General features: G+C 60.9%; 1 protein-coding gene across 3 annotated transcripts in view; it reads right to left on the bottom strand.

Annotated features, from left to right (window-relative positions):
* Positions 1-19,364, bottom strand: part of TNS3 (tensin 3) — a 96,425-nt gene that overhangs the window by 7,031 nt on the left and 70,030 nt on the right. For 2 of the 3 annotated variants that reach the window (XM_072777636.1, XM_072777635.1), the window contains 7 exons: positions 11,313-11,484; positions 9,516-10,135; positions 9,120-9,206; positions 7,473-7,604; positions 4,487-4,582; positions 4,080-4,157; positions 3,328-3,405 (listed from right to left, as the gene is read on the bottom strand). In XM_072777636.1, coding sequence (XP_072633737.1) covers positions 3,328-3,405; positions 4,080-4,157; positions 4,487-4,582; positions 7,473-7,604; positions 9,120-9,206; positions 9,516-10,135; positions 11,313-11,484 — 1,263 coding nt within the window. The remainder of the gene's footprint in view (positions 1-3,327; positions 3,406-4,079; positions 4,158-4,486; positions 4,583-7,472; positions 7,605-9,119; positions 9,207-9,515; positions 10,136-11,312; positions 11,485-19,364) is intronic. The other variant, XM_072777634.1, reaches the window with a different exon arrangement.

A 19,364-nucleotide genomic window follows, 5' to 3' on the forward strand; every position in this document is an offset into this window, starting at 1 on the left:
GGGTCCCGGGATTGAGTCCCGCATTGGGCTCCCCGCAGGGAGCCTGCTTCTCCCTCTGCCTGCGTCTCTGCCTCTCACGAATAAATAAAATCTTAAAAAAAAAAAATCATCCAGCGTTACTGGTACCTGCCACGTATTATCCAACAAGATTTAAAGTGTCCCTAAAAATGGTGTCAAAAGTAAAAGCTTTAATGTATAAATATAGGAGCCATTAAGGTTCCTAATTACGATTAGTGAATCCACTGATCCATTTACGAATGGAGAATGGACATCTACCGGGAAAATGTCTGATAACCATGAAGTCTAAGGAGAAACAGGACAGGCCACCTGTCCTAAGATGACGTTACGCCAAGTGCAGAGCCCGGAGGCGTGTGGGCTGCAGTGGGACCCCAGGCTGAGCAGGGCTGCACCCCGGAGAGACCCCGGGGGCCCCCAGCTGCGGCCCGTGCGGGGCAAGGGTGAGGTGCCAACACAGCAAAGGCCATTTCTCCACGTACGCGTGGCAGCAGGAAAACTACACCCTGCGTGAGTGACCCCATCACCGTCCTCGAGGCGGTTCTCAACGTCTGATTCACTTGGTCTCTGCGGCCACGCGGGACGGAGAGATCATCATCGCTACGACGGACTTGAACCCAGGACCGCCACAGCCATGCTCCTAGTTTCGGAGCATCACACTCCAAGACGCTGCTGTTTGGGGCAAACCAGGTCACCTTCGTTTCGGATACACGGAATGTATCCCTCAAGGACGGTCTGAAAAGAGTCCGACGCGGAATTACTCGATGTGAAAACCAGAGAGATGAAGTTTAGCTGAGCAGCAGGTGTGATGATGGGGGCTCCACGGAGGAAAGCTGGGAAAGCAGAGGAATGCATGGCGTCCAGAGGAAGGAACCAGAGAAAAGGTGCACGGCACACTCAGCTCCAACACAGAGCCACGGCCGAAGAGCGCACCACGGACACAAGCGGCGGAAAGGAGACTCTGAAACCCCCTCCCCAGCGTTCCCGAGAGCAAGCGTCCACCACGGGGACCTCAGCTCCCTCACCACTGCAGAGTCGGGGGCTCGGGCCGCGCCCATGGCCCTCTTCCACTGGGGCCACTGAACGCTGCAACCCTGACCAGGGCGGCTGTAATTACAGCACGGCGCAAGAAATAAGACTAATGCACAAGTCAATCCCTTTCCTAAAAAAAAATAAAAAAATAAAAAATCCCTTTCCTATCCACGGGCAGAGGACAACAATCTGGAATTAAAAGTACGATTCAATAAAAAAAAAAAAAAAAAAAAAAAAAAAAAAGGACAATTCCAATTTATAAAGGAAGATTCAATTTATATTAGCAGCCCCAAAAGTGAGATACCTAGGTACGAATCTAATAAAATTATGTACTAGACTTATTTACGAGGAAAACTGTAAAACTGGTGCAAAAATACAAAGTAAGTGGATAAATGAAGAGAGAGATTCCATGTTCATGGATAGGAAGCCTCAGTGTTGTCAAGATGTTGCTTCTCAAATGGACCTAGAGATTGGATACAATTGCAATAAAAATCCCCCAGCAGGTTATTTTGTGGATATTGACAAAGTGATTTCTAGAGTTTAGGACCAAGGACAGGGACGCATGGGCAGCTCAGCGGTTTAGCACCTGCCTTTGGCTCAGAGCATGACCCCGGGGTCCTGGGATTGAGTCCTGCGTCCTGCTCCCCGCAGGGAGCCTGCTGCTCCCTCTGCCTGTGTCTCTGCCGCTCTCTCTCTCTCCCTGTGTCTATCATAGATAAATAAATCTTTAAAGAAAAAAAAAAAAAGAACAGGAAGATGAGCCATAGACTGGGAGAAAATATCTGCAAAAGACACATCTGATAGAGGACCGGTCTCTAAAATATACAAAGAACTCTTCAAATTCAGCAAGAGGAAAACCATCTCGCTAAAAAAGCGGGCCACGTTCCGTAAGAAATCTCACCAAAGAAGGTACACGGGCGGCGGAGCTGAAGACATGACCCACGTCACACGTCATCCAGGAAGTGCAATTAAAACATCAATGGGACGCTGCTGCCTGCCTGTCAGAACGGCCAAAATCCAGAAGCGTCCTGACACGGGAGATGGTGCAGACGTGGAGCGGCAGGAGCCCTCATTCACCGCCGGCGGGATTGCAAAAACGGGGCGGCTGCTTTGCAGGACGGCGCTGGTTTCTTACAGAACGAAACCCACTCCTACCAGAAGGTCCGGCGGGCGGACCCGAGGAGGGGACCACCCCCGTCCAGCTAGAACTCTGCACACGGATGTGACAGCAGCTGAGCCATAACCCGCCAGAGGTCCTTCGGCGGAGGAAGGGTGCGCACACCGGGGTCCCCGCAAGGTAGGGTCCTTCAGCTCTGAGAAGCAGCTGCCGAGCCATGAGGAGGCTCGAAGGAGTCCCTAGCGCTAAGGGGCAGGGATACCAACTGGACGACTCCAGCCGAAGCCATTGTAGGATCGGCGAAGTATGTCGGCGTCGCCGGGAATGAACAGCCCCCCGGCGAGCCCCAGTGGAGACGGCGGGCTGGGACGTGACGGCGTGAAGGCAGGTTCACAGACCCCAGCCAGCGGGTGCGCCCTCGGGGGGGGATGCCGTGCCGGGGAGCATCGTGCACCCACCGGCAGGGGACGCATGCGGAACCTCTGTTCCTTCCTTTCGATTTTGCTGCCAACCTACAACTGCTCTAAGGGATTTTAAAGTCCGGGACGCCCGGTGGGGCTCGGCAGTTTAGCACCACCTTCAGCTCAAGGCGTGACCCCAGGGTCCCGGGATCGAGTCCCGCATCGGGCTCCCGGCGTGGAGCCTGCTTCTCCCACTGCCCGGGTCTCTGCCTCTCTCTCTCTCTCTCTCTCTCTCTCTGTGTCTCTCATGAATAAATAAATAAAATCTTCAAAAAATTGTATAAAGTCTATCAGCTTGAAAGACAGGGGCGCAGGCTCGCTCACCGCCTGGGGGTCCGCGTCACCCTGCGCTGCCGGCAGCGGGGGCGAAACCATCGGCTCTCAGAGTCAGGCCCTGAACGCTTCTGCGCCCGTGGCTGGAGGGCCCGGCCCCCACCTCCCGGCTCACGGCCTCCCCCCACACGGACCCAGGGCCTGACCCTCTCGCACGGCTTCAGTCTCGTTCGGACGAGGGGTATCTCCAGCCCGGGGTGTCCCGCTTCCGTCCGCCCACGTGAGCTGCCCCACCGGCTTCCCTGAGAGGGGAGGCCTCCAAAGCAGCAACCGCGGAGTCCCAGAGACGAAGGAGGCTGTGTCACCGCCCCCCGTCGGCCCCGGCAACCGCGACCGGGCATCCCGAAGCATCCCGAAGCCGGCACTGACCTGCCCCTTGCTTCAGCAGCTCTGCGGCCGAGTTGGCCGCCGTCTGGGGAGACGTGTCCGCTACCTCCTCCAACGGATCTGCGGGAAGGAGCAAGAAAATGCCAACATGAGTCCGACTCACCGGAGAAGGATCTTCCCACCACGGTCAGACTCGTGCCCGGGATCCCAGGCAGTGACCCGCGTGGGTCTGAGGGGTCGGGGGGTGTCTCAGGGCGACAGCGCCCAGCCTGTGGACACCACGTTCTGAGCAAGGGGCAGCGGGACGTGATGTGGTCCAGTCACAGGCCTTCCTCAGCTCTCAGCCACAATTACCTCTATTGCTCATTAATCACTATAGAATGTAATACAATTATGTGAAATTACGGCTGCGTGGGAAGCTGGGAAATACAGCCAAATCACATCACTACGTGGCAGGTGCTTCTTCCCCGAATTATAGGTTATTTTCAAACCAGCCATTATAAAAGGCAAAGAGAATGTTTGTCACTTAAGCTCAAAAGAGCGACGTCTTGCTGACTTTGTAGAATCGTACAAATCAATGCAAATGGCCCCAAAGGGGCCTCCTGACGTGGGCACTTGCCAACCGGGGAAGCCGTTCAGAGCCCAGGACGCGACACCGGGGCTTCCTCCTGTCTGCTGAGTGTCGCCCTGCGGACTCCAGTCTGACTGCCCCGGTGAGTCCCCGTGGACCTGACACCGCTGCCCCCGACATGCCCACGGGGAGCCCGAGCGGCGCGGAGGACCCGACCGTCTACCTCTGTCTGGGATGAGCAGCTTGCAAGGCAAAGCCAGGGGCGTGATGGAATGCTGACACACCAAAGCCGTCAGGCTCCCTGCAAACGGGAGAACCATAGAGGGTTAGCACGGCCCCACGGACGGCCCCGCTCAGCCACGCATCCATGGCTATGTCTTCAGCAGCCGATGCCCGCACGCCGGGACCCCGCGCAGAGCCTCCTGGAGCCGCGAGTCCGGCACAACAGCAAAGGGAGAAGCAGGGGCGCCGCGGGTGATTCTCAGCCAAGACCTGCAGGCACCAAGCCTGAGAGTCGGAGGCGGCCCAGGTGCTGGCGCCCCCGAGGCCCCGCGGGTGCTCCCGGAGGCTGGGGGAAGGCTGGACGACGGCGTGGGCCGGAACACGGACCGGGACCTTGCAGCCACTCACCGAAATAGGGCTCGTTGGGGCACCCTTTCAACCGCACTCCCTTTGGGGTACACTCGATCAGGAAGTGCCGCACAAGTTCGTTGGCCAGGTCGCCTGCTGTGGTGAGATTTAAAAGAAAAAAAGAGAGAGAGAATTTGAAAACGAGTGCACCGGCAGACGGGACAGGACGACGCGGCAGCTAACGGGAGGGGACAAGAGCGGAGGCCCTGCGGTGACGTGCCCAGAGGCGAGGCACGGGGTCCTGGGGAGAGGCCCCCCCGGCCCTGCAGGAACTCCTGGTGCGAGGACTGAGTTTGCAGCTGCACATGGGGCCGTGCCGTCCGGTGGCGTCCCTTCTTCACGGGACAGATGACAAGGATCGGGACACGGGGGATGCCCGAGGGTGAGCTGCAAGGGACCGGTCTTGACGGGAGGACGGGCAACACCGCAGCCCCCGCTGGCCCGCACAGCCGAAGAGGAGGCGCATCCAGAGACCCCCCGACGGCACCCCGTCTGAGGGCAGGAGGGGACGAAAACCAGGAACAGAGGGAAAGAGGAGACGGCGCTGTGCCAGCGGGTCCCACAGACCCCATGCGGTGCAGGCCTTCCGAGCCCGAGGTCACCCAACAGCAGGACTCACCGCAGGGGGGTGTGGTCCCCGGCCCTGCCCGTGGGTGGCCCCCACTTAGTGTTCACGGACAACACAGGCCGCATCCCAAGGGCGGGAGGAGGTCAGACGCTACGGGAGGCAGCAGGGGACGCAGCTGGGAAAGGAGCCCCACGCCTCTGCAGCTGTGGCAGGACAGTGATTGATCCGTGTCTCCCGCGCTGGAGGGGACACACGTGTGCTCAGGTGACAGTGTCTCGGGGGGACAGCCGGCTGCCTGGCTACACCCATCGCTGCCCAGGCTCTGGTATCAGAGGTGGGATGCTGACTTGCTGGGCTCGTTCCTCCCAAACCTGTCCCCTGGATGGTGACGCCCCAAACGCAAACCCAGGCCTGGACGAGGACAGGCTGCCAGCTACGATTTCAGCCAGAGGACTCCGGCACGATGGGGCCGAAGCTGCTCCGCACCCTCACCGCACGGCCGAGTCAAGGTCGGCCCCAGAGGTGGATGCGTGCTCCGAGGCAGGAGGGCGCACACGGCACCACCCGCCTTCTGGAAGAGACAGTGCATGCGGGGATGACGTGGGCTTGGCGTTTCCACGCAGCCAAGGGCTGCCCGGCGTGCTCCACATGCCCGGCCCCGCTCTCCGCGCTGGGCCCCATTCACAGACACAACCGCTCCTGCATGGACGCCTGTCCTGCCACAACCTGCGTGCAGGGTCGGGGGAACCCCTCACACGGGGCTTCAGGTGCCCCTTTCCAGGTCTGGCTGTGCACGAAGCTGATTGGCAGAGCCCCCCGGCCCCCTCATGCTTCCAGATGACACCACCACCCAGCTCCGGCACCCCCAGCCCCGGCTTCCTGGAGAGCCCCGCGGCCGCACCTGGGGCTGCACCCCTCGACCGCCAAACTCCACGTCCCTGCAGGCGCAGCTCCGAGGCCACTTCCTCTTGGACATCGTGGGCCCCGAGTCTGTGCTCATCCAGAACCCCTGCTCCCAGCAAGCCCAGGGCCCACGCGGGGAGCCCGGGGCCTCCTCGTGCATCCCAATGTGGCGTTTTCACAAGCTGACCGCCGGTGGCCTGGCACCGACCTCCCAACAGCATTTGCTCGCTTCGTGTCTCTGTGTCCCATTTTGGTATTTCTGGTGGCATTTCAAGTCTTCCCACTGTTATTACAGTCATTACTGCGACCTGTGACCCGCGATCACGACACGCAGGACGCTCAGACAGCCGCGAGCTTTCTCACCAGGGGTGTTTCTTCATCGAGGCGTGTGCGTTGTCTTTCCAGATGTAAGGCTGTTGCACTCAGTGGACCGCGGTAGAGTAAACCTCATTTTCACACGCACCGGGCAGCCCGAAAGCTTTTCTGACACACATCATTGCGATACATGCTATTGCAATACACACTATTGCAATACGCGCACCTGCACTGCCTCCCGGGTGCACCTGCCTCCACTCCCAGGAAAACCGTCAGCAAGGACAGAGCCGCGGGTGCAGCAGCCTTACCGGGAGAAGCAACGACTCTTACAATATGAGCAAAAAGCAGGTCACAGAACCGTACCTATCAGTTTCCTTATGTAAAGCTGAGAACGGGCCAAATCCTGAGGATTAGGGACGCCTGTTTGGGTGGCTGATACATGCGGACCCACCGACTCTTCAGACTGAGCGATCTACTTCCTCTTCTGCACGTTTCATCACGAGCACGACCACACGCGGAGGTCTGCGATGGCTCCGCAACCCGGGAGACAGCCTGGGGGCGGCCCCCACGCCCCTCCTGCGTGTCGCCGTCCCCCGTCCCACGACCCTGTGGGCACTGAAGCGACCCCAGACTGGGCTCCGTGAGGCCCCTGGGGCTGGGCCCAGGCCCTTCCAAAGTCCTACTGTTGGTCCCTTCCCCGCCCACCATTTCTCCAAAAAAATCCCTGGGTCTGGGTGCTGCGGGGCGGTATCTGGAAACCTGAATGTGTGAGCCACGTGCATCAACTGTCACTGCTCATCTCTGCGGCCCTGAGCACTGGAAGTGGATCTGAACGTGGGCGTCCATGGTTTGGAAAAGTGCCTCATCTGTGGGCACTGGAAAGAGTCGGCGAGAAGGAATTTATTGGGCTCCCGGGGCCGACCAGGACGCAGCTGCCTCGGCCAAGACTGTTTCCATTGTTCGGCAGCTGAACGAGGGGAGGCATCACCTGTTCGACGCAGTAAAGGAATAAAACTCACAAATAATTAACATTCTGGCTTGCACGGGAACGGTGCCCAGTAGAACGCGCCGGGAAAAGAGAAATACTCAGAAGGAAACGTGAGCGGCGTTTGCCGCGGCCACGACGTCTCACTGGCGTCAGCACAGGCCGCAGACGCTGTACGCGGGTCAGTGCACTTCGTCGGCTCCCGGGGCCCCTACCTTTCTTGTTGAGCTGCAGGACAGAAGGGGGAGGCGTGGCCACCTTCATGGCCAGGCCGTAGGCTCCTCGGAAGGAGTGGCTGTCCCTGACGATGAATGACCCAGGCTCCTTGTCCTTCAGCATGGCGATGGCTGCGGAGGGAAGGAGACACATGCACGGGTTTGCCGTGGTCCACGTGGCCCATCCGCACTCACAGCAGGCAGGTGTTTTTGCAAACTGGGTCAGAGGGAGCGGACCAGGGTCCCTTGTGGTGCAGGGCAGGGGTAGGAGGGGGGGTCCTGTGATGACGCAGAGCTTTCAAGGGGGGCCCGACTGCAAGGATGCAGCGCAACACCCCCACCTTTGGCTCTCAACAGGTTCAGGCACGGTCCTGGCACCTGCCGGGCACACATGAGCCCTGTTCACCCCACAGCACCCGTGAGGCACAGGCAAGGCCCTGCCGACCGCCCAGGAACCTGGCCCACCGGCCTGGGTGCCCGGATGCCTGGCAAGGCTCCCCTGTCCCTGCTGCGGCCCCCGCCCCACGTGGCGCTTTACATATTTTAAAGTGTGCGCTTCCAACGGGGGCCGAAGGCAAGACGGAAGGGATGGGCCCAGATGCTCCTGGACCTTTCACATAAACCTCCCGATTCACCCCAGCAGACGGCATAAATGTGGGGCTCGCGGCTGGGCGGGGCAAGGGCAGGGCACTTAGCTAACCAGGAAAACCCTGCTGTCCACCCTCCCCCTCCCCCCCCACCCCCGGCTCTGCAGGGGACCACCTGGCCCTGGGCACCTGCCTCCCAGGCCCAGCCCCACCCGCCCCGCCCGCATCCTGGGCCAGAGGCTGCGCCCTCGCAGTCAGCGACCCCACAGAGTTTTCTAGGACGTGGCACACGGCAGGCCCTTCTCAGACCATCCGGCTGGGCTCACTGGGCTCACGTCTCTGTCACGGGGATCCCGGAGCGGGAAAGGGACGAGGAGGGCGCAGCACGAGAGCTGCTCGGCACAGGCACAAAAGCCAATTCAGGGACTGGGCCATGGGCTCCCCGCCCCCGGCAAACAGGACAATAGGCTCCTTGAGCTCAGGGGGAGAGAGGCACATTCTTACCATTTTTATGAGCTACTTAATTGACTAGAAGAATTCCAAGAGAGCGCTGCGGGGCGCTTAACCCCTTCTCTCCAGAAAAGAATCCTCGGGACAGGACCTGGTCCATCCTCCTCCCTGCTCCGAGGCACCACTGGCCCCCGGCCCCGCGTCCCGGCTCACCGCCCCCCCCAACCCGGGATCTCCCGACCCCACAAATCCTGCAGCAGGATGACTGCGCCCCGCGGGGACCCCCTCCTGTTCGCTCTCTGGGAAGAGGCGGCCCCTGACTTATGTGCTCAGACACGCTCAAGACTTCAGGTGTCTGCCAGCTGGCCTGGGCGGACGCCGCATGGCAGGTGTGAGGCACACGGCTACTTCTGCAGGCACAGACGCCAGGGCGTGGGGCGGACCTCTGCCCTCCGTCCCTCAGGGCCCGACGGGGACGGGGAGCAGCCTCTGGTGACAATCGGCTGCATCTCCCGCAGGGGTGGGCAAGAAACGGGAGACTTGCCCTCAGTTTTCATCCCTGAGGCCGTGACCCGACGTCCCCGCCCCAGGATGCCATCTGCCCGCGTACCTTGCTCTCGGGAGATATCCGCCTTGTACCAGAATTTGGACGTGTCTTGGACAAAGTTCACGGACACATGCTTATCACCTGGGTTATCTGCAAAAGAAAGCGTAAAAACACTCACTCTGGACGCTTTAGGGCGACCTCTCACCTCTCACGGAGCCCTGCGCTCAAAGTGCATCCCGGGGCAAGGATGCGGTGTCTCGGGGGAGCAGTGACCTCTCTAACCCTGTGGGAACCCAGGGCGCGGCAGGAGGCTGGTGAGCACAGGGCAGGGGCAGCGGAAGGCGCGGAGGGGAGGATGCCAACGGACAGGGACGGCCCTGGGCTTGGCTCTGGCGGCGCTGCCCAGAAACACCAGCCCCCCCTTGCTGCCCACCACCCCCCGACGTGACAGGCGCCTACCTGGGGAGGGCGCTGCAGCCTCCAAGGCCTTGGGGAAGTCCGGGAGGACGTTGGGGAACGGGATGCTCATGGTGCTCCCACTGTGGGGGCTGGAGAAGCCGCTGGAGGACGGGGAGGCTGAGCCTGCAGACCGGTCCCCCTCCGAGGCTCGCTTCTTCTCGGGAAGGGGCGGCTGCCCAGGCAGGGCCAGGCTCTGGCCCGGCAGGACCGGGCTGTGGTGGCCGCCATGCCCAGGTGTCCCCGTGAGAAAGCCGTGGGGCAGGAAGCCGTCGTTGTCGGCAGCCGCAGCCGTCCCCTGGGTGCTGGGAGCCTGGGGCGCTCCGTGGGAATTTGCCAGCAGGGCCCCTGGGTCCTCGCCGGGGGGAAGGCCGCCACCCATGGGGCCAGGGCCGAAGCTCAGGAAGGCCTGGCCACCCGGGGGGCCCAGGGCCTCGGGGGGCTCCACCAGGGACGGCTGGTGGTTGTGGAAAGAGGCCTGGAGCTCTGTGGGCGGGAGGTGGGGCCGCCCGGGGCCGTCGGGGCTGGGGCTCAGGAGGTCTCCTGCCGGCCGGCCGCCCCCCAGCACAGCCAGCGTGGCTTTGGGGCTGCCGTCCACCCACAGGAGCTCCCCGGACGAAGGGCTGGTGGAGAGACAGAGCGATCAGGGCGCTGGCCCGGGAGACGCCCCAAGGTCAGCGCTCAGCTGCCGCCCACCTCCCCCTTCCTCGCTCTTCACCTGGCGAAGACCCTTCGCGAGTGGCAGCCCGCACCCCCGGGTCCCTCCCTGCGATGCCAAGCACGCGGCTCGCTGCCCTGCTGTTCCTGGGAGTGCTCCCCGGGTGCTGACTGTGGCCCTGCTTTACTCCGCCTCCTCCCCCAAGAGCCAACAGGGGCGCCTGACTCGGTTTCCAATACTGACTAAGGGGTCCCAGCGGGAACATGAGGAGGTGGGGTGCCAGGGTGGCTGACGCTTGGTCTTAGCTCGGGTCTTGATCTCAGGGTCACATGTGCAATATGTTCAAGCCCCGGGCTTGCGAACATAGTAACACACGCACGTAGGTAACAATATGCTTAAAATGTAATATGTATCACATCATAGATAAAATGATACGAAAGTAGGGTTTGATTTAAAAAAAAAAAAAAGAGAACACGAGAAGTCAGCACCCCCACAATGGGGAGCTCCCACGTGGAGCATCCAACAGTCCCCCACGGTGAGGTGTCCAGGAAGCCGGCTACCAGCCGCGTGTCACACACGCCTCCTGCCCCGGGCGTGCCGCCCTTACACGGGACCCTCCCCTTGTAAAGAGTAAGGGGGCGGCCGGCAGGTGTGCCTGGAGCGTGCCCCGTCCTTGCACACGGAAACCACTCAGGAGCCGCTCCTACTCTGGGCACGGGCAGCAGCCAGGGGCCGCCCCATCGCCATCTGTGCCCCCTGCTCCCGCTGCACCCCTGCTCCCCCAGGCCCACCAACAGGGTGTCACTGTGCTTGCCATGTTCCCGAGGGCGCCGGCATCTGCCCGCCTACCCCTCCGCCCAGCCAGGAGGGAGACCGAGCCGTGGCCGGTCCCGCGCGCCCCCGCTCCAGCCTCAGCTTAGAGCCCGCTGCCACAGAGGCCCAGTCCTTAACTGGCCACGGTCCCCAGGGTGCATGGGGACTCTCAGGAGTTCTCATCTGCGATCACATTTCTGAACGGCGACTGTTCTCAATGCACAGAGCAGCCACGTGTCATCTGCTGGCCGAGCCCCCCGCCGCCCCCCCGTCCCCACGCCCCGTCTGCGGGAGCCGCGAGCGCTAAGTCCCAGGGCCCGTGTCCCTACCTGTCCCGCCGCTGGGCGGGGCTGCTGCTGGTGATGGTGCAGGAGGCCGTGAACGCCCGCTGGAAGGCAGGTGCCGCCGGCGAGTCGGCCCGGAGCGCTGTGGATTTGGGCCCCACGGGACTCCCGGACATCCCCACGGCACGGTGCAGGACCTCAGGGCAGCCTCGGGGTTCTGCAGCAGGGAAAGCACAGCAGAGAGTGGCTTACAGGCCTAGAACGTTCGCCGCACGCGAGGGCCCGATTCCACCCTGGGGCGGCAGGGGGGTCCCTCTGGCCAGGCCCGCTCCCCGAAGGCAGGACACGCACACACGCCTGCTGCCAGCTATGGCACGTCAGGGCAAGCAGACAGGCATCCTGCACGCTCGCGTCTGCAAGGACAAAGGAGGGAAGCACAGCGTCACCCCCTGAAGACCAGCGTACGACGGGCCGGCCATGGCCATGCCGCAGGCCGCTTCTCCCGTGACGGGACCCGGGCCTTCGGCCCGCAGGCCAGCAGGAGACGCTGCACAGAGACGGCCCGCTTTCCATTTAGAGCTGGCCTCGTGTCGGGGGCTGGGCGGGCGCTCTCCGGTCCTCGCCCCTGCAACGGGCACAGACCCTGGCCTGGCCCCTGTCGCCCTGGGCATGAAGGCCAAGCGCCACGGAAACCTCCAGTCTAACGCCAAGCCCACAGATTCCATCCAGCTCTGTACACTCCCCTGACAAAACCCCCATCTGCTTACGGTCCGGCATCACCATGAATTCTGCGTATTTTTTAAATCTTGCCTTTTTTTTTTTTTTAAACTTCTGCTTCAAGAACTGGGCACATCCATCAGGTCAATAAAAGAACGCTAAGAAACACTCGTTATTTTGCTTTCTGCCTTAAAACAAGGGAAGGTTGATAAAAGCATGACTGAGTCCCTAAGAATCCCACGTCACTCCAATTACTCATTTCCGGGAAAGGGGAGGCATGCGGGCGAGTCACACACCCCAGCCACAGACCCACTTGGCAGCACGTGGAGCCGAGCCTGGACCCAAGCCCGTGGGCAGGACTGTGAAATCCCAGTGATTTGCGGAGATAAAGACGGAGGTTCTGAGCTACCCGAGCAGCCGGGGCATGGGGGAAGTGAAGAAACGTTCTGAGAACAGATCGGTCCAAAGGTCCTTCTGACTCCTCAGCTCAAGGGAAGGGACCAGATGTGTGGAGCCGAGACTGACGCAGCTGCTGAGGAGCCACGCGGTTAAGCAGGGGAGTTTTCACGGGGGCTGGACAGCAGCCCGGGAGCTCACAGCAGGCACGGACCTAGGATTCAAGGGGAGGCCCCTGAAGGCTATGCTGTGGGAATACCAGAGCCAGAAACAGATCAGCCCCACCCGGATCTGAGTGGTCTGCCCTGGAGAAACATCTCCCTCCCAAAGTTAACCTCACCCGCCAGAGCCTGCCTCTACCTATTATGGGTCAGTCGATCCATCCACCCACCCACCCACCCATCCATCCATCCATCAATCTACCCACCTAACCATCCACCCACCCAGCTAACCATCTATTATCCATGCATCCATCCACCCACCTACCACCTATCTAACCACTCATCCATCCATCCATCCATCCATCTACCCACCTAACCACCTACCCACCCACCCATCTAACCATCTATTATCCACCCATCCATCCACCCACCACCTAACCTCTATTATCCACCCATCCATCCACCCACCTATCTAACCATCCATCCACCCACCCATCTAACCATCCATCCACTCACCTATGTAACCACCCACCCATCCATCCACCCATCCCCCCACCTAACCACCCACCCACCCATGTAACCATCTATTATCTATGCATCCATCCACCCACCTACCACCCACCTAACCACTCATCCACCCATCCATCCACTCACCTCTCTAACCATCCACCCATCCATTAATCCATCCATCCACCCACCCACCCACCCACCCATCTAACCATCCATCCATCCATCCATCCATCCATCCACCTACCACCCACCCACCCATCTAACCATCTATTATCCACCCATCCATCCACCCACCCACCTAACCTCTATTATCCACCCATCCATCCACCCACCTATCTAACCATCCATCCACCCACCCATCTAACCATCCATCCATCCACCCATCTAACCACCCACCCACCCATCTAACCATCTATTATTCACCCATCCATCCACCCACCTATCTAACCACCCACCCATCCATCCATCCACCTAACCACCCACGCACCCACCCATCTAACCATCTATTATCCACCCATCCATCTATCCACCTATCCATTCATCCATCCACCCACCCATCTATCCATCCCCCACCTATCTATATTTCTATTTATCTATCATCCATTCATGATCCATCCACCCACCATCCATCCACCCACTGGTCTAACCATCCATTATCCATCCATCAATCCATCCATCTATTCATCCATCATCCAGCCATCTGCTCACCTACCTAATCATCAATCCACCCATCCATCCACCCACGTATTTATCTGTAATTTTTGGACACAATTCAAATATTTAACTTAAAAAAACGATCAGTCCTGGTAGTAACAGATACTAGAACAAAGAAATGAAAACGAAGACAAAAGGAGAGACAATAGCCACAGCTATATACACAGTGGAGTGAAAAGACGCTTAAAAAACACACAAAATAAGAAAACTTAAAACGTTTCAGGAAAATATATGAAAATTTCACAGAAGAATTAGAATGCATTAAGAATAATCAAGTTAAAATTAAAAAAAAAAAAAAAAAGAATAATCAAGTGGATGGGGCACCCGGTGGCTCCGTGGTGAGCGTCTGCTTTCCACTCAGGCCATGACCCCGGGGTCCTGGGATCGAGTCCTGCATCGGCTCCCCACAGGGAGCCTGCTTCTCCCTCTGTCTGTCTCATGAATAAATAAAATCTTTTTTAAAAAGGAGAATAATCAAGTGGAACTCCTAGAATGACGTGAAAACAAAATGGCACGAAGCAGGCGGCCAATGATTCCATCAGCACACAACGCAGCAGGGGTGCCATGCGGGAGCTGGGTAAGTCAGAGGAGCACCAGCAGGGCACGAGGCCGTGTGGGACGTGGCGAGAAATTCTCACGCACACAACCGGTGCCGGGGCGGTGCAAGGGGACAGACGGAGCTGCAAGCAAGCCCGGGGAAGGTATTTAGCAAGAGCTCCCCCAAACGCACTATAGGAACCAAGTCACAGGTGTAGGGGAAAATCCATGACATCTAAGCCAGGCGAGCAAAAAGAAAACCATACACATCGGCTTGAGAGCAAAAGCGACGAAAATCGGAGAGACTTTGAAACAAAGCACCGTGTCTGATTCGGGAGGAAGCCGGGCGTCCTCGGGCACAGACTCTGCGTCCTCAGGGCCGTGCTCCATCCCCACGCAAGGCCCTTGCTCCTCCCCGCCCCTGCGGCAGACCGCCCTTCTGCCCCCACGCAGCGCCCCGCGTGCCAGGACACCCTACGCCACGCGTTGGTGGGGGCGCCTGGGAGGCTCGGTGGGTAAGCACCCCGCTTGGCGGGTTTTGTGATCTCAGGGTTGCAGGATCGAGCTCCGAGTCGGGCTCTGCGCGACCTGCGGAGTCTGCTGGAAGATTCTGTCTCTTGCCCCCGACCCTCCCTGTTCCCTCTCTAAATAAAGAGATGAATAAAGTAATACAGTGAAGTAGAAGTCGGTGGAGTCATTCGGCCACTGGAGGGTCTGCAAAGCGCGCCCTCCGATCCTGTCCAGCGATGCTGGAGGTGACGACCAAGATGCACGGCGCCTCCCTCCCTCCCTCCCTCCGCCAGCATCCTCCTGATGGTGAACAGCATCCTCACTTTACCCCTGCCCGTTCCCCGTTTCGGATGCACCTGCTGAGCGCCAACCGCCTCGTCAGCACCGTGCTGGCCGCCGACACTGGGTGGGCACGTGGCCGGAAGCTCAGCCTGTGAGCTTCCCCGAGGAAGGGACAATGCATCTACCTTGGGGGGGACCTGGAAGGCTTCTCGGAGGAAACTCCTTCGATGGGAGCCTAGCAGTACGAGGGTTTGCAGTGCGCTGAGCGGACGCCCCAGGAGTGCCAGGCACCCTCTGAGGCTCTGGGCACAGGAGGCAGAGCCGCCGCCACGGGGCGGGCGCTAGTGGGGGCTTGTCCTGAACTCATGAACGACGGAGCGCGAGCTCAGAAGTTAACCAAAGAAGTGCAGGGCGGGATGTGGAGTCAGCGCTCCGGGGTCTGGCCCCCAGGAGTGGGGCCAGGTCCCATCCATGCCACGGCCCCGCGAGGAGCCGCGGTGACCTCCGCGTCGGGGGTCAGAAGCTGCCCGGTGCAGCCCAACAGGCCCCCATGTGCGGCCGGAGCGCCAAGGGTCACGCGTGGGCACCCGGGCCGCCTCCTCCCACTGCTGGGGACCGAAGGTGCTCGCGGGTGCTGCTGGCTCCCGGCCCCGAGCCCCGGCGGCCCTGGGAAGCCCTGCCCCGCCGGCTCGTGTGGCGCCTGGGATCGCCAGCGGGGAGGGGGCGGGCGGGGATAAGAGCCCGCTGTGTTCCCGTGTCGCCTGTTCCAGGAAAGCAGCAAGCTCAGCGCTCCCCTGAAAGTAAGTGGCTTTGTTTTCCTGGCGCCGCCTCTGGGGCAGCGGCCGGGTTTCGTTCCCGGCCCCGGGCGATAGGATTTGATTACCCCTCAACCCGGAAAATGGACCTCAGCGGGGGCCACTCCTTCTGGCCACTTGTCCTGCAGGCCGCCCGGCAACAGGCAGGTGGGACACGTGTGGCCAATTCCACGTACCCTGCACACGCGCCGGGCGGTGACAGTGACGCTGCTAGACCCACTGTCCCGGGCAGTGTCACCCGCGCAGTCTGGCCCGGAAGGAGGCCCCGGGGTGCAGTGGGCGCCGCCGGGGCTCAGCGAGGCGGCCCCACGGGGCATGTGGTGGGCGCTCCGCTCTGAGCATGGCCAGCGGCCCTGCTGCGTCCCAGGAAGCGGGGGGCCCTCTGTTCCCTCCGTGCTGCAGGACGTGGGGGCCGCCGGGAACCTGCTCCGCCTCGTGCGGCCCCAGCTCTCGCCTTCCACGGCCCCGGCGTCCTCCTGACAGACTCTCACACTTCCCCTTTCCAGTGCAGGAGGCACAATAGGGTCAGTGTTTGGAGAGCAGACTCTGGCTTCCTGGTTCCGTCCCCAGCTGGGGTCCTGGCGCCTGCAGGGCCGAGGGCCGGGGGGGGGGGATGTGGCTCCCTGGGCTCCCAGGCCTTCCAGGACCTCCTGGGCCCAGTCCCCCCACGGCCTACCCTTCCTGCACTTCCTCCCCTCGGAGCAGGGGTGACGAGGTCACAGGCCTTTTTTTTCCAAAACGTCTATTTTTAGGTCCCGCGGGAGCTGCCGCAGGAGGCTCTGTGGGAAGCGGGGTAACATCTGCTCCCCGGCCGCCGGCCGCGGCTGGCCTCACGCGGAAGCTGGCAGGGCCTAGGCGGTCCCGCACTGCCCAAAGCCCACCCAGCACGGAGACCCTGCTGCAGGGCAGTGCCCCGACCCGGACACCCCGGTGCGCCACCTGCACTCAAACCCCGAACCCACGTTCCCTGCCTCCCTGTGACAGGTGCCTCGTGAGGCACGGCGAGGACTCACATCGCCTGCTGTTAATAATTACAGATTACGCTGCACTTTTACGTGCTCTTTTCTATTTAAGATTTTATTTATTTACTCCTGAGACACAGAGATAGAGAGGCAGGGACACGGGCAGAGGGAGAACCAGGCTCCATGTGGGGAGCCCAAAGCGGGACTCGATCTCGGGACCCCGGGTTCACGCTCTGGGCCGAAGGCAGGTGCTCAACCACTGAGCCCCCCGGGCTGCCCTAAAGTATTATTCTTAAAAGGCAAAGCTTTCTATGGGAAGTTGGGTATCGGTGTTTTTTTTTTTTTTTTAAAGGAAGTCCTTAATCTTTGAACGCTTCTGTGATTTGTGTAAGAACAACAGGCCATTCACCAACCTTCTGGAAACCAAAGGAAGGATGGCCAGGCAGCCAGATATAATGAGAATTAATTAGGGAAAACCCCTGGAATACTGGAAAAGTGGGCCCTGCGTGTCTCCGGATGAATGTGGAGACCGCACGTCTGCAGCCCCACATACGCCGCAAACAGGACGCAGTGATGACCGGCCTCCACGCAGATGGTGTCCGGCTTTCTCGTTCATAAATCTTCACGTCAAAGCCACGGAACGTGGGCGCCGGGCAGCCTCAGTCGGTGGAGCGTCTGCCTTTGGCTCAGGTCCTGGTCTCAGGTGCTGGGATTGAGTCCCGCGTCGGGTCCCTGCTCAGCGGGGAGCGCGCTGCTCCTCTGCGTCTCCCTCTGCCCCTCCCTCCTGCTTGTGCTCACTCCCTCTCGCTCTCAAATAAAAAAAATCTTTAAAAAAAAAAACAAAAACCGTGGAACGTGAACGCGTTCCACAGCTACGGTCAGCATTTTCCGGGAGAGGCGGGAATGCGCTCCCAAGGTAAACCAGCCCCGTCTGCTAGAAGAGCTGCCCAGCCGGTGCTGGCGTCGCCGTCGCGGCTCCCGTCTGGGTGCAGGCAGTGGACCTGCGAGGACGCCCTCCCCGCAGATGGACTCACCCCCTTGGGAAGCGTTGCCGCGTCCGCCTGTCCAGGGACAGGAGCACCAGGAGCGCGGATGCACCAGCCCCGGGAGGCTGCGGCCCTGTGCGTCGTCTACACTCCGAGCACATCCCGTTTCCAGCCAGGATCTGCTTCCAACACACTGGCAAGGAGACTCCTCCCCTGGAGACACTGAGCGGATGCTTTCCTGGCCAAGCACCGGGCGAGCGGGGCCCCTCGGCAACCTGCAAAGACGCCTGGGCGTGCGCACCCAGGAGAGCAAACTGCTTCTTGTGCACAGCAGTCGGAAGAAAGGCACGGGGGTGGAGGTCCTGAGGATGCGGGGCCGCCCGGGGTGCGGGGGCCTCCCACACGGAGGTGGCACGGGGTGGACGCCGCGGAGCCGTGTCCCGTCTGAGTCGGCACCTGGCACTCTTCTCAGGGCTGCTGATACTCTGTGGCCAGAGGGGCCCCGGTGTGTGCTGTCCTTCGTCCGCAGGAGGACAGGGGCGTGCTCAGCCTTCGGGCTCCCACCGGTGACTCCACGTCCTCCCTCCATGTTCCGTTAGCCGGTTCCGTGCAGCAGCAAGTGGCCCCGGTGACCGGAGATCGCCGCCTTGCAGCTGCTTCCCATCGGGTGGGAGTCCAGGTAGACGGGACTGCCTACCGCTGCCGGCGTCGGGCTTGGGGACAGGGCGGCAGGGAGGAGGCACCCCCGCTGCCCCCAGGAAGCCCCCCTGCGGAGCCCAAGAGCCCGGAGAAGGTGCTTTCCAAGCAGAGGGAGGCCGGTGCACCTGCTGCAGGGCCCGCAGAGGAGATGGCAGGCATCCGGATTTGCACGTGGACGGACGGATGGAGGGAGGTTGGCAGCACACACGGACCCCTCAAGACGCGGCCCAGGTCAGTCGGTGAGGCGCCGTCCCCGTGACCTGTGTGGTCGAGGGTCCCAGGTTCCCGGAAGGATTCCAGTCCCACAACGGGTCCAGGCCACGGACAGGAGACCTCGATGCCCCTGCCTCCTGCACACCCCCCAGCTGGCCAGGCCTTCCTCTGGGAACGCACACGGGCTTCTGGCTCACCTCGGCCGCGGACCTTCTGAGGAAAGGCTCCTGCAGCCCGGCCCAGGCCAGCGACACGTGGGCCCCGAGCAGCCGTCTTCCCGCCTCGACTGCACCACGGAGCGCCACAACCCCGTGCGGAGGGCGCGGGGCACAAACCTGCCGCTTGGACGTAACTGGGAAACCCCATTTCCTGCAGAAAATCGGATGCACGTAAATCCTAGGCCTCCTTCCAGAATGATCTCTCACAACCTCCGGCATTTGGGGACTTTCCTCCCGGATGCCCCCAGCACATGTGGTAACTGGGAACGCAGACAGTTAACGGGAGGTTTTTGCTCTAATTTCGGAAACGGTAATTCTGTCATTCTTAGGAGGTCACTGGTGCTCAGACCCCGAACCAGGTCCCTAGGCAGGTAGTG

The sequence above is a fragment of the Canis lupus genome, chromosome 15, assembly GCF_048164855.1.
Source record: "Canis lupus baileyi chromosome 15, mCanLup2.hap1, whole genome shotgun sequence".
Classification (NCBI taxonomy): domain Eukaryota; kingdom Metazoa; phylum Chordata; class Mammalia; order Carnivora; family Canidae; genus Canis; species Canis lupus.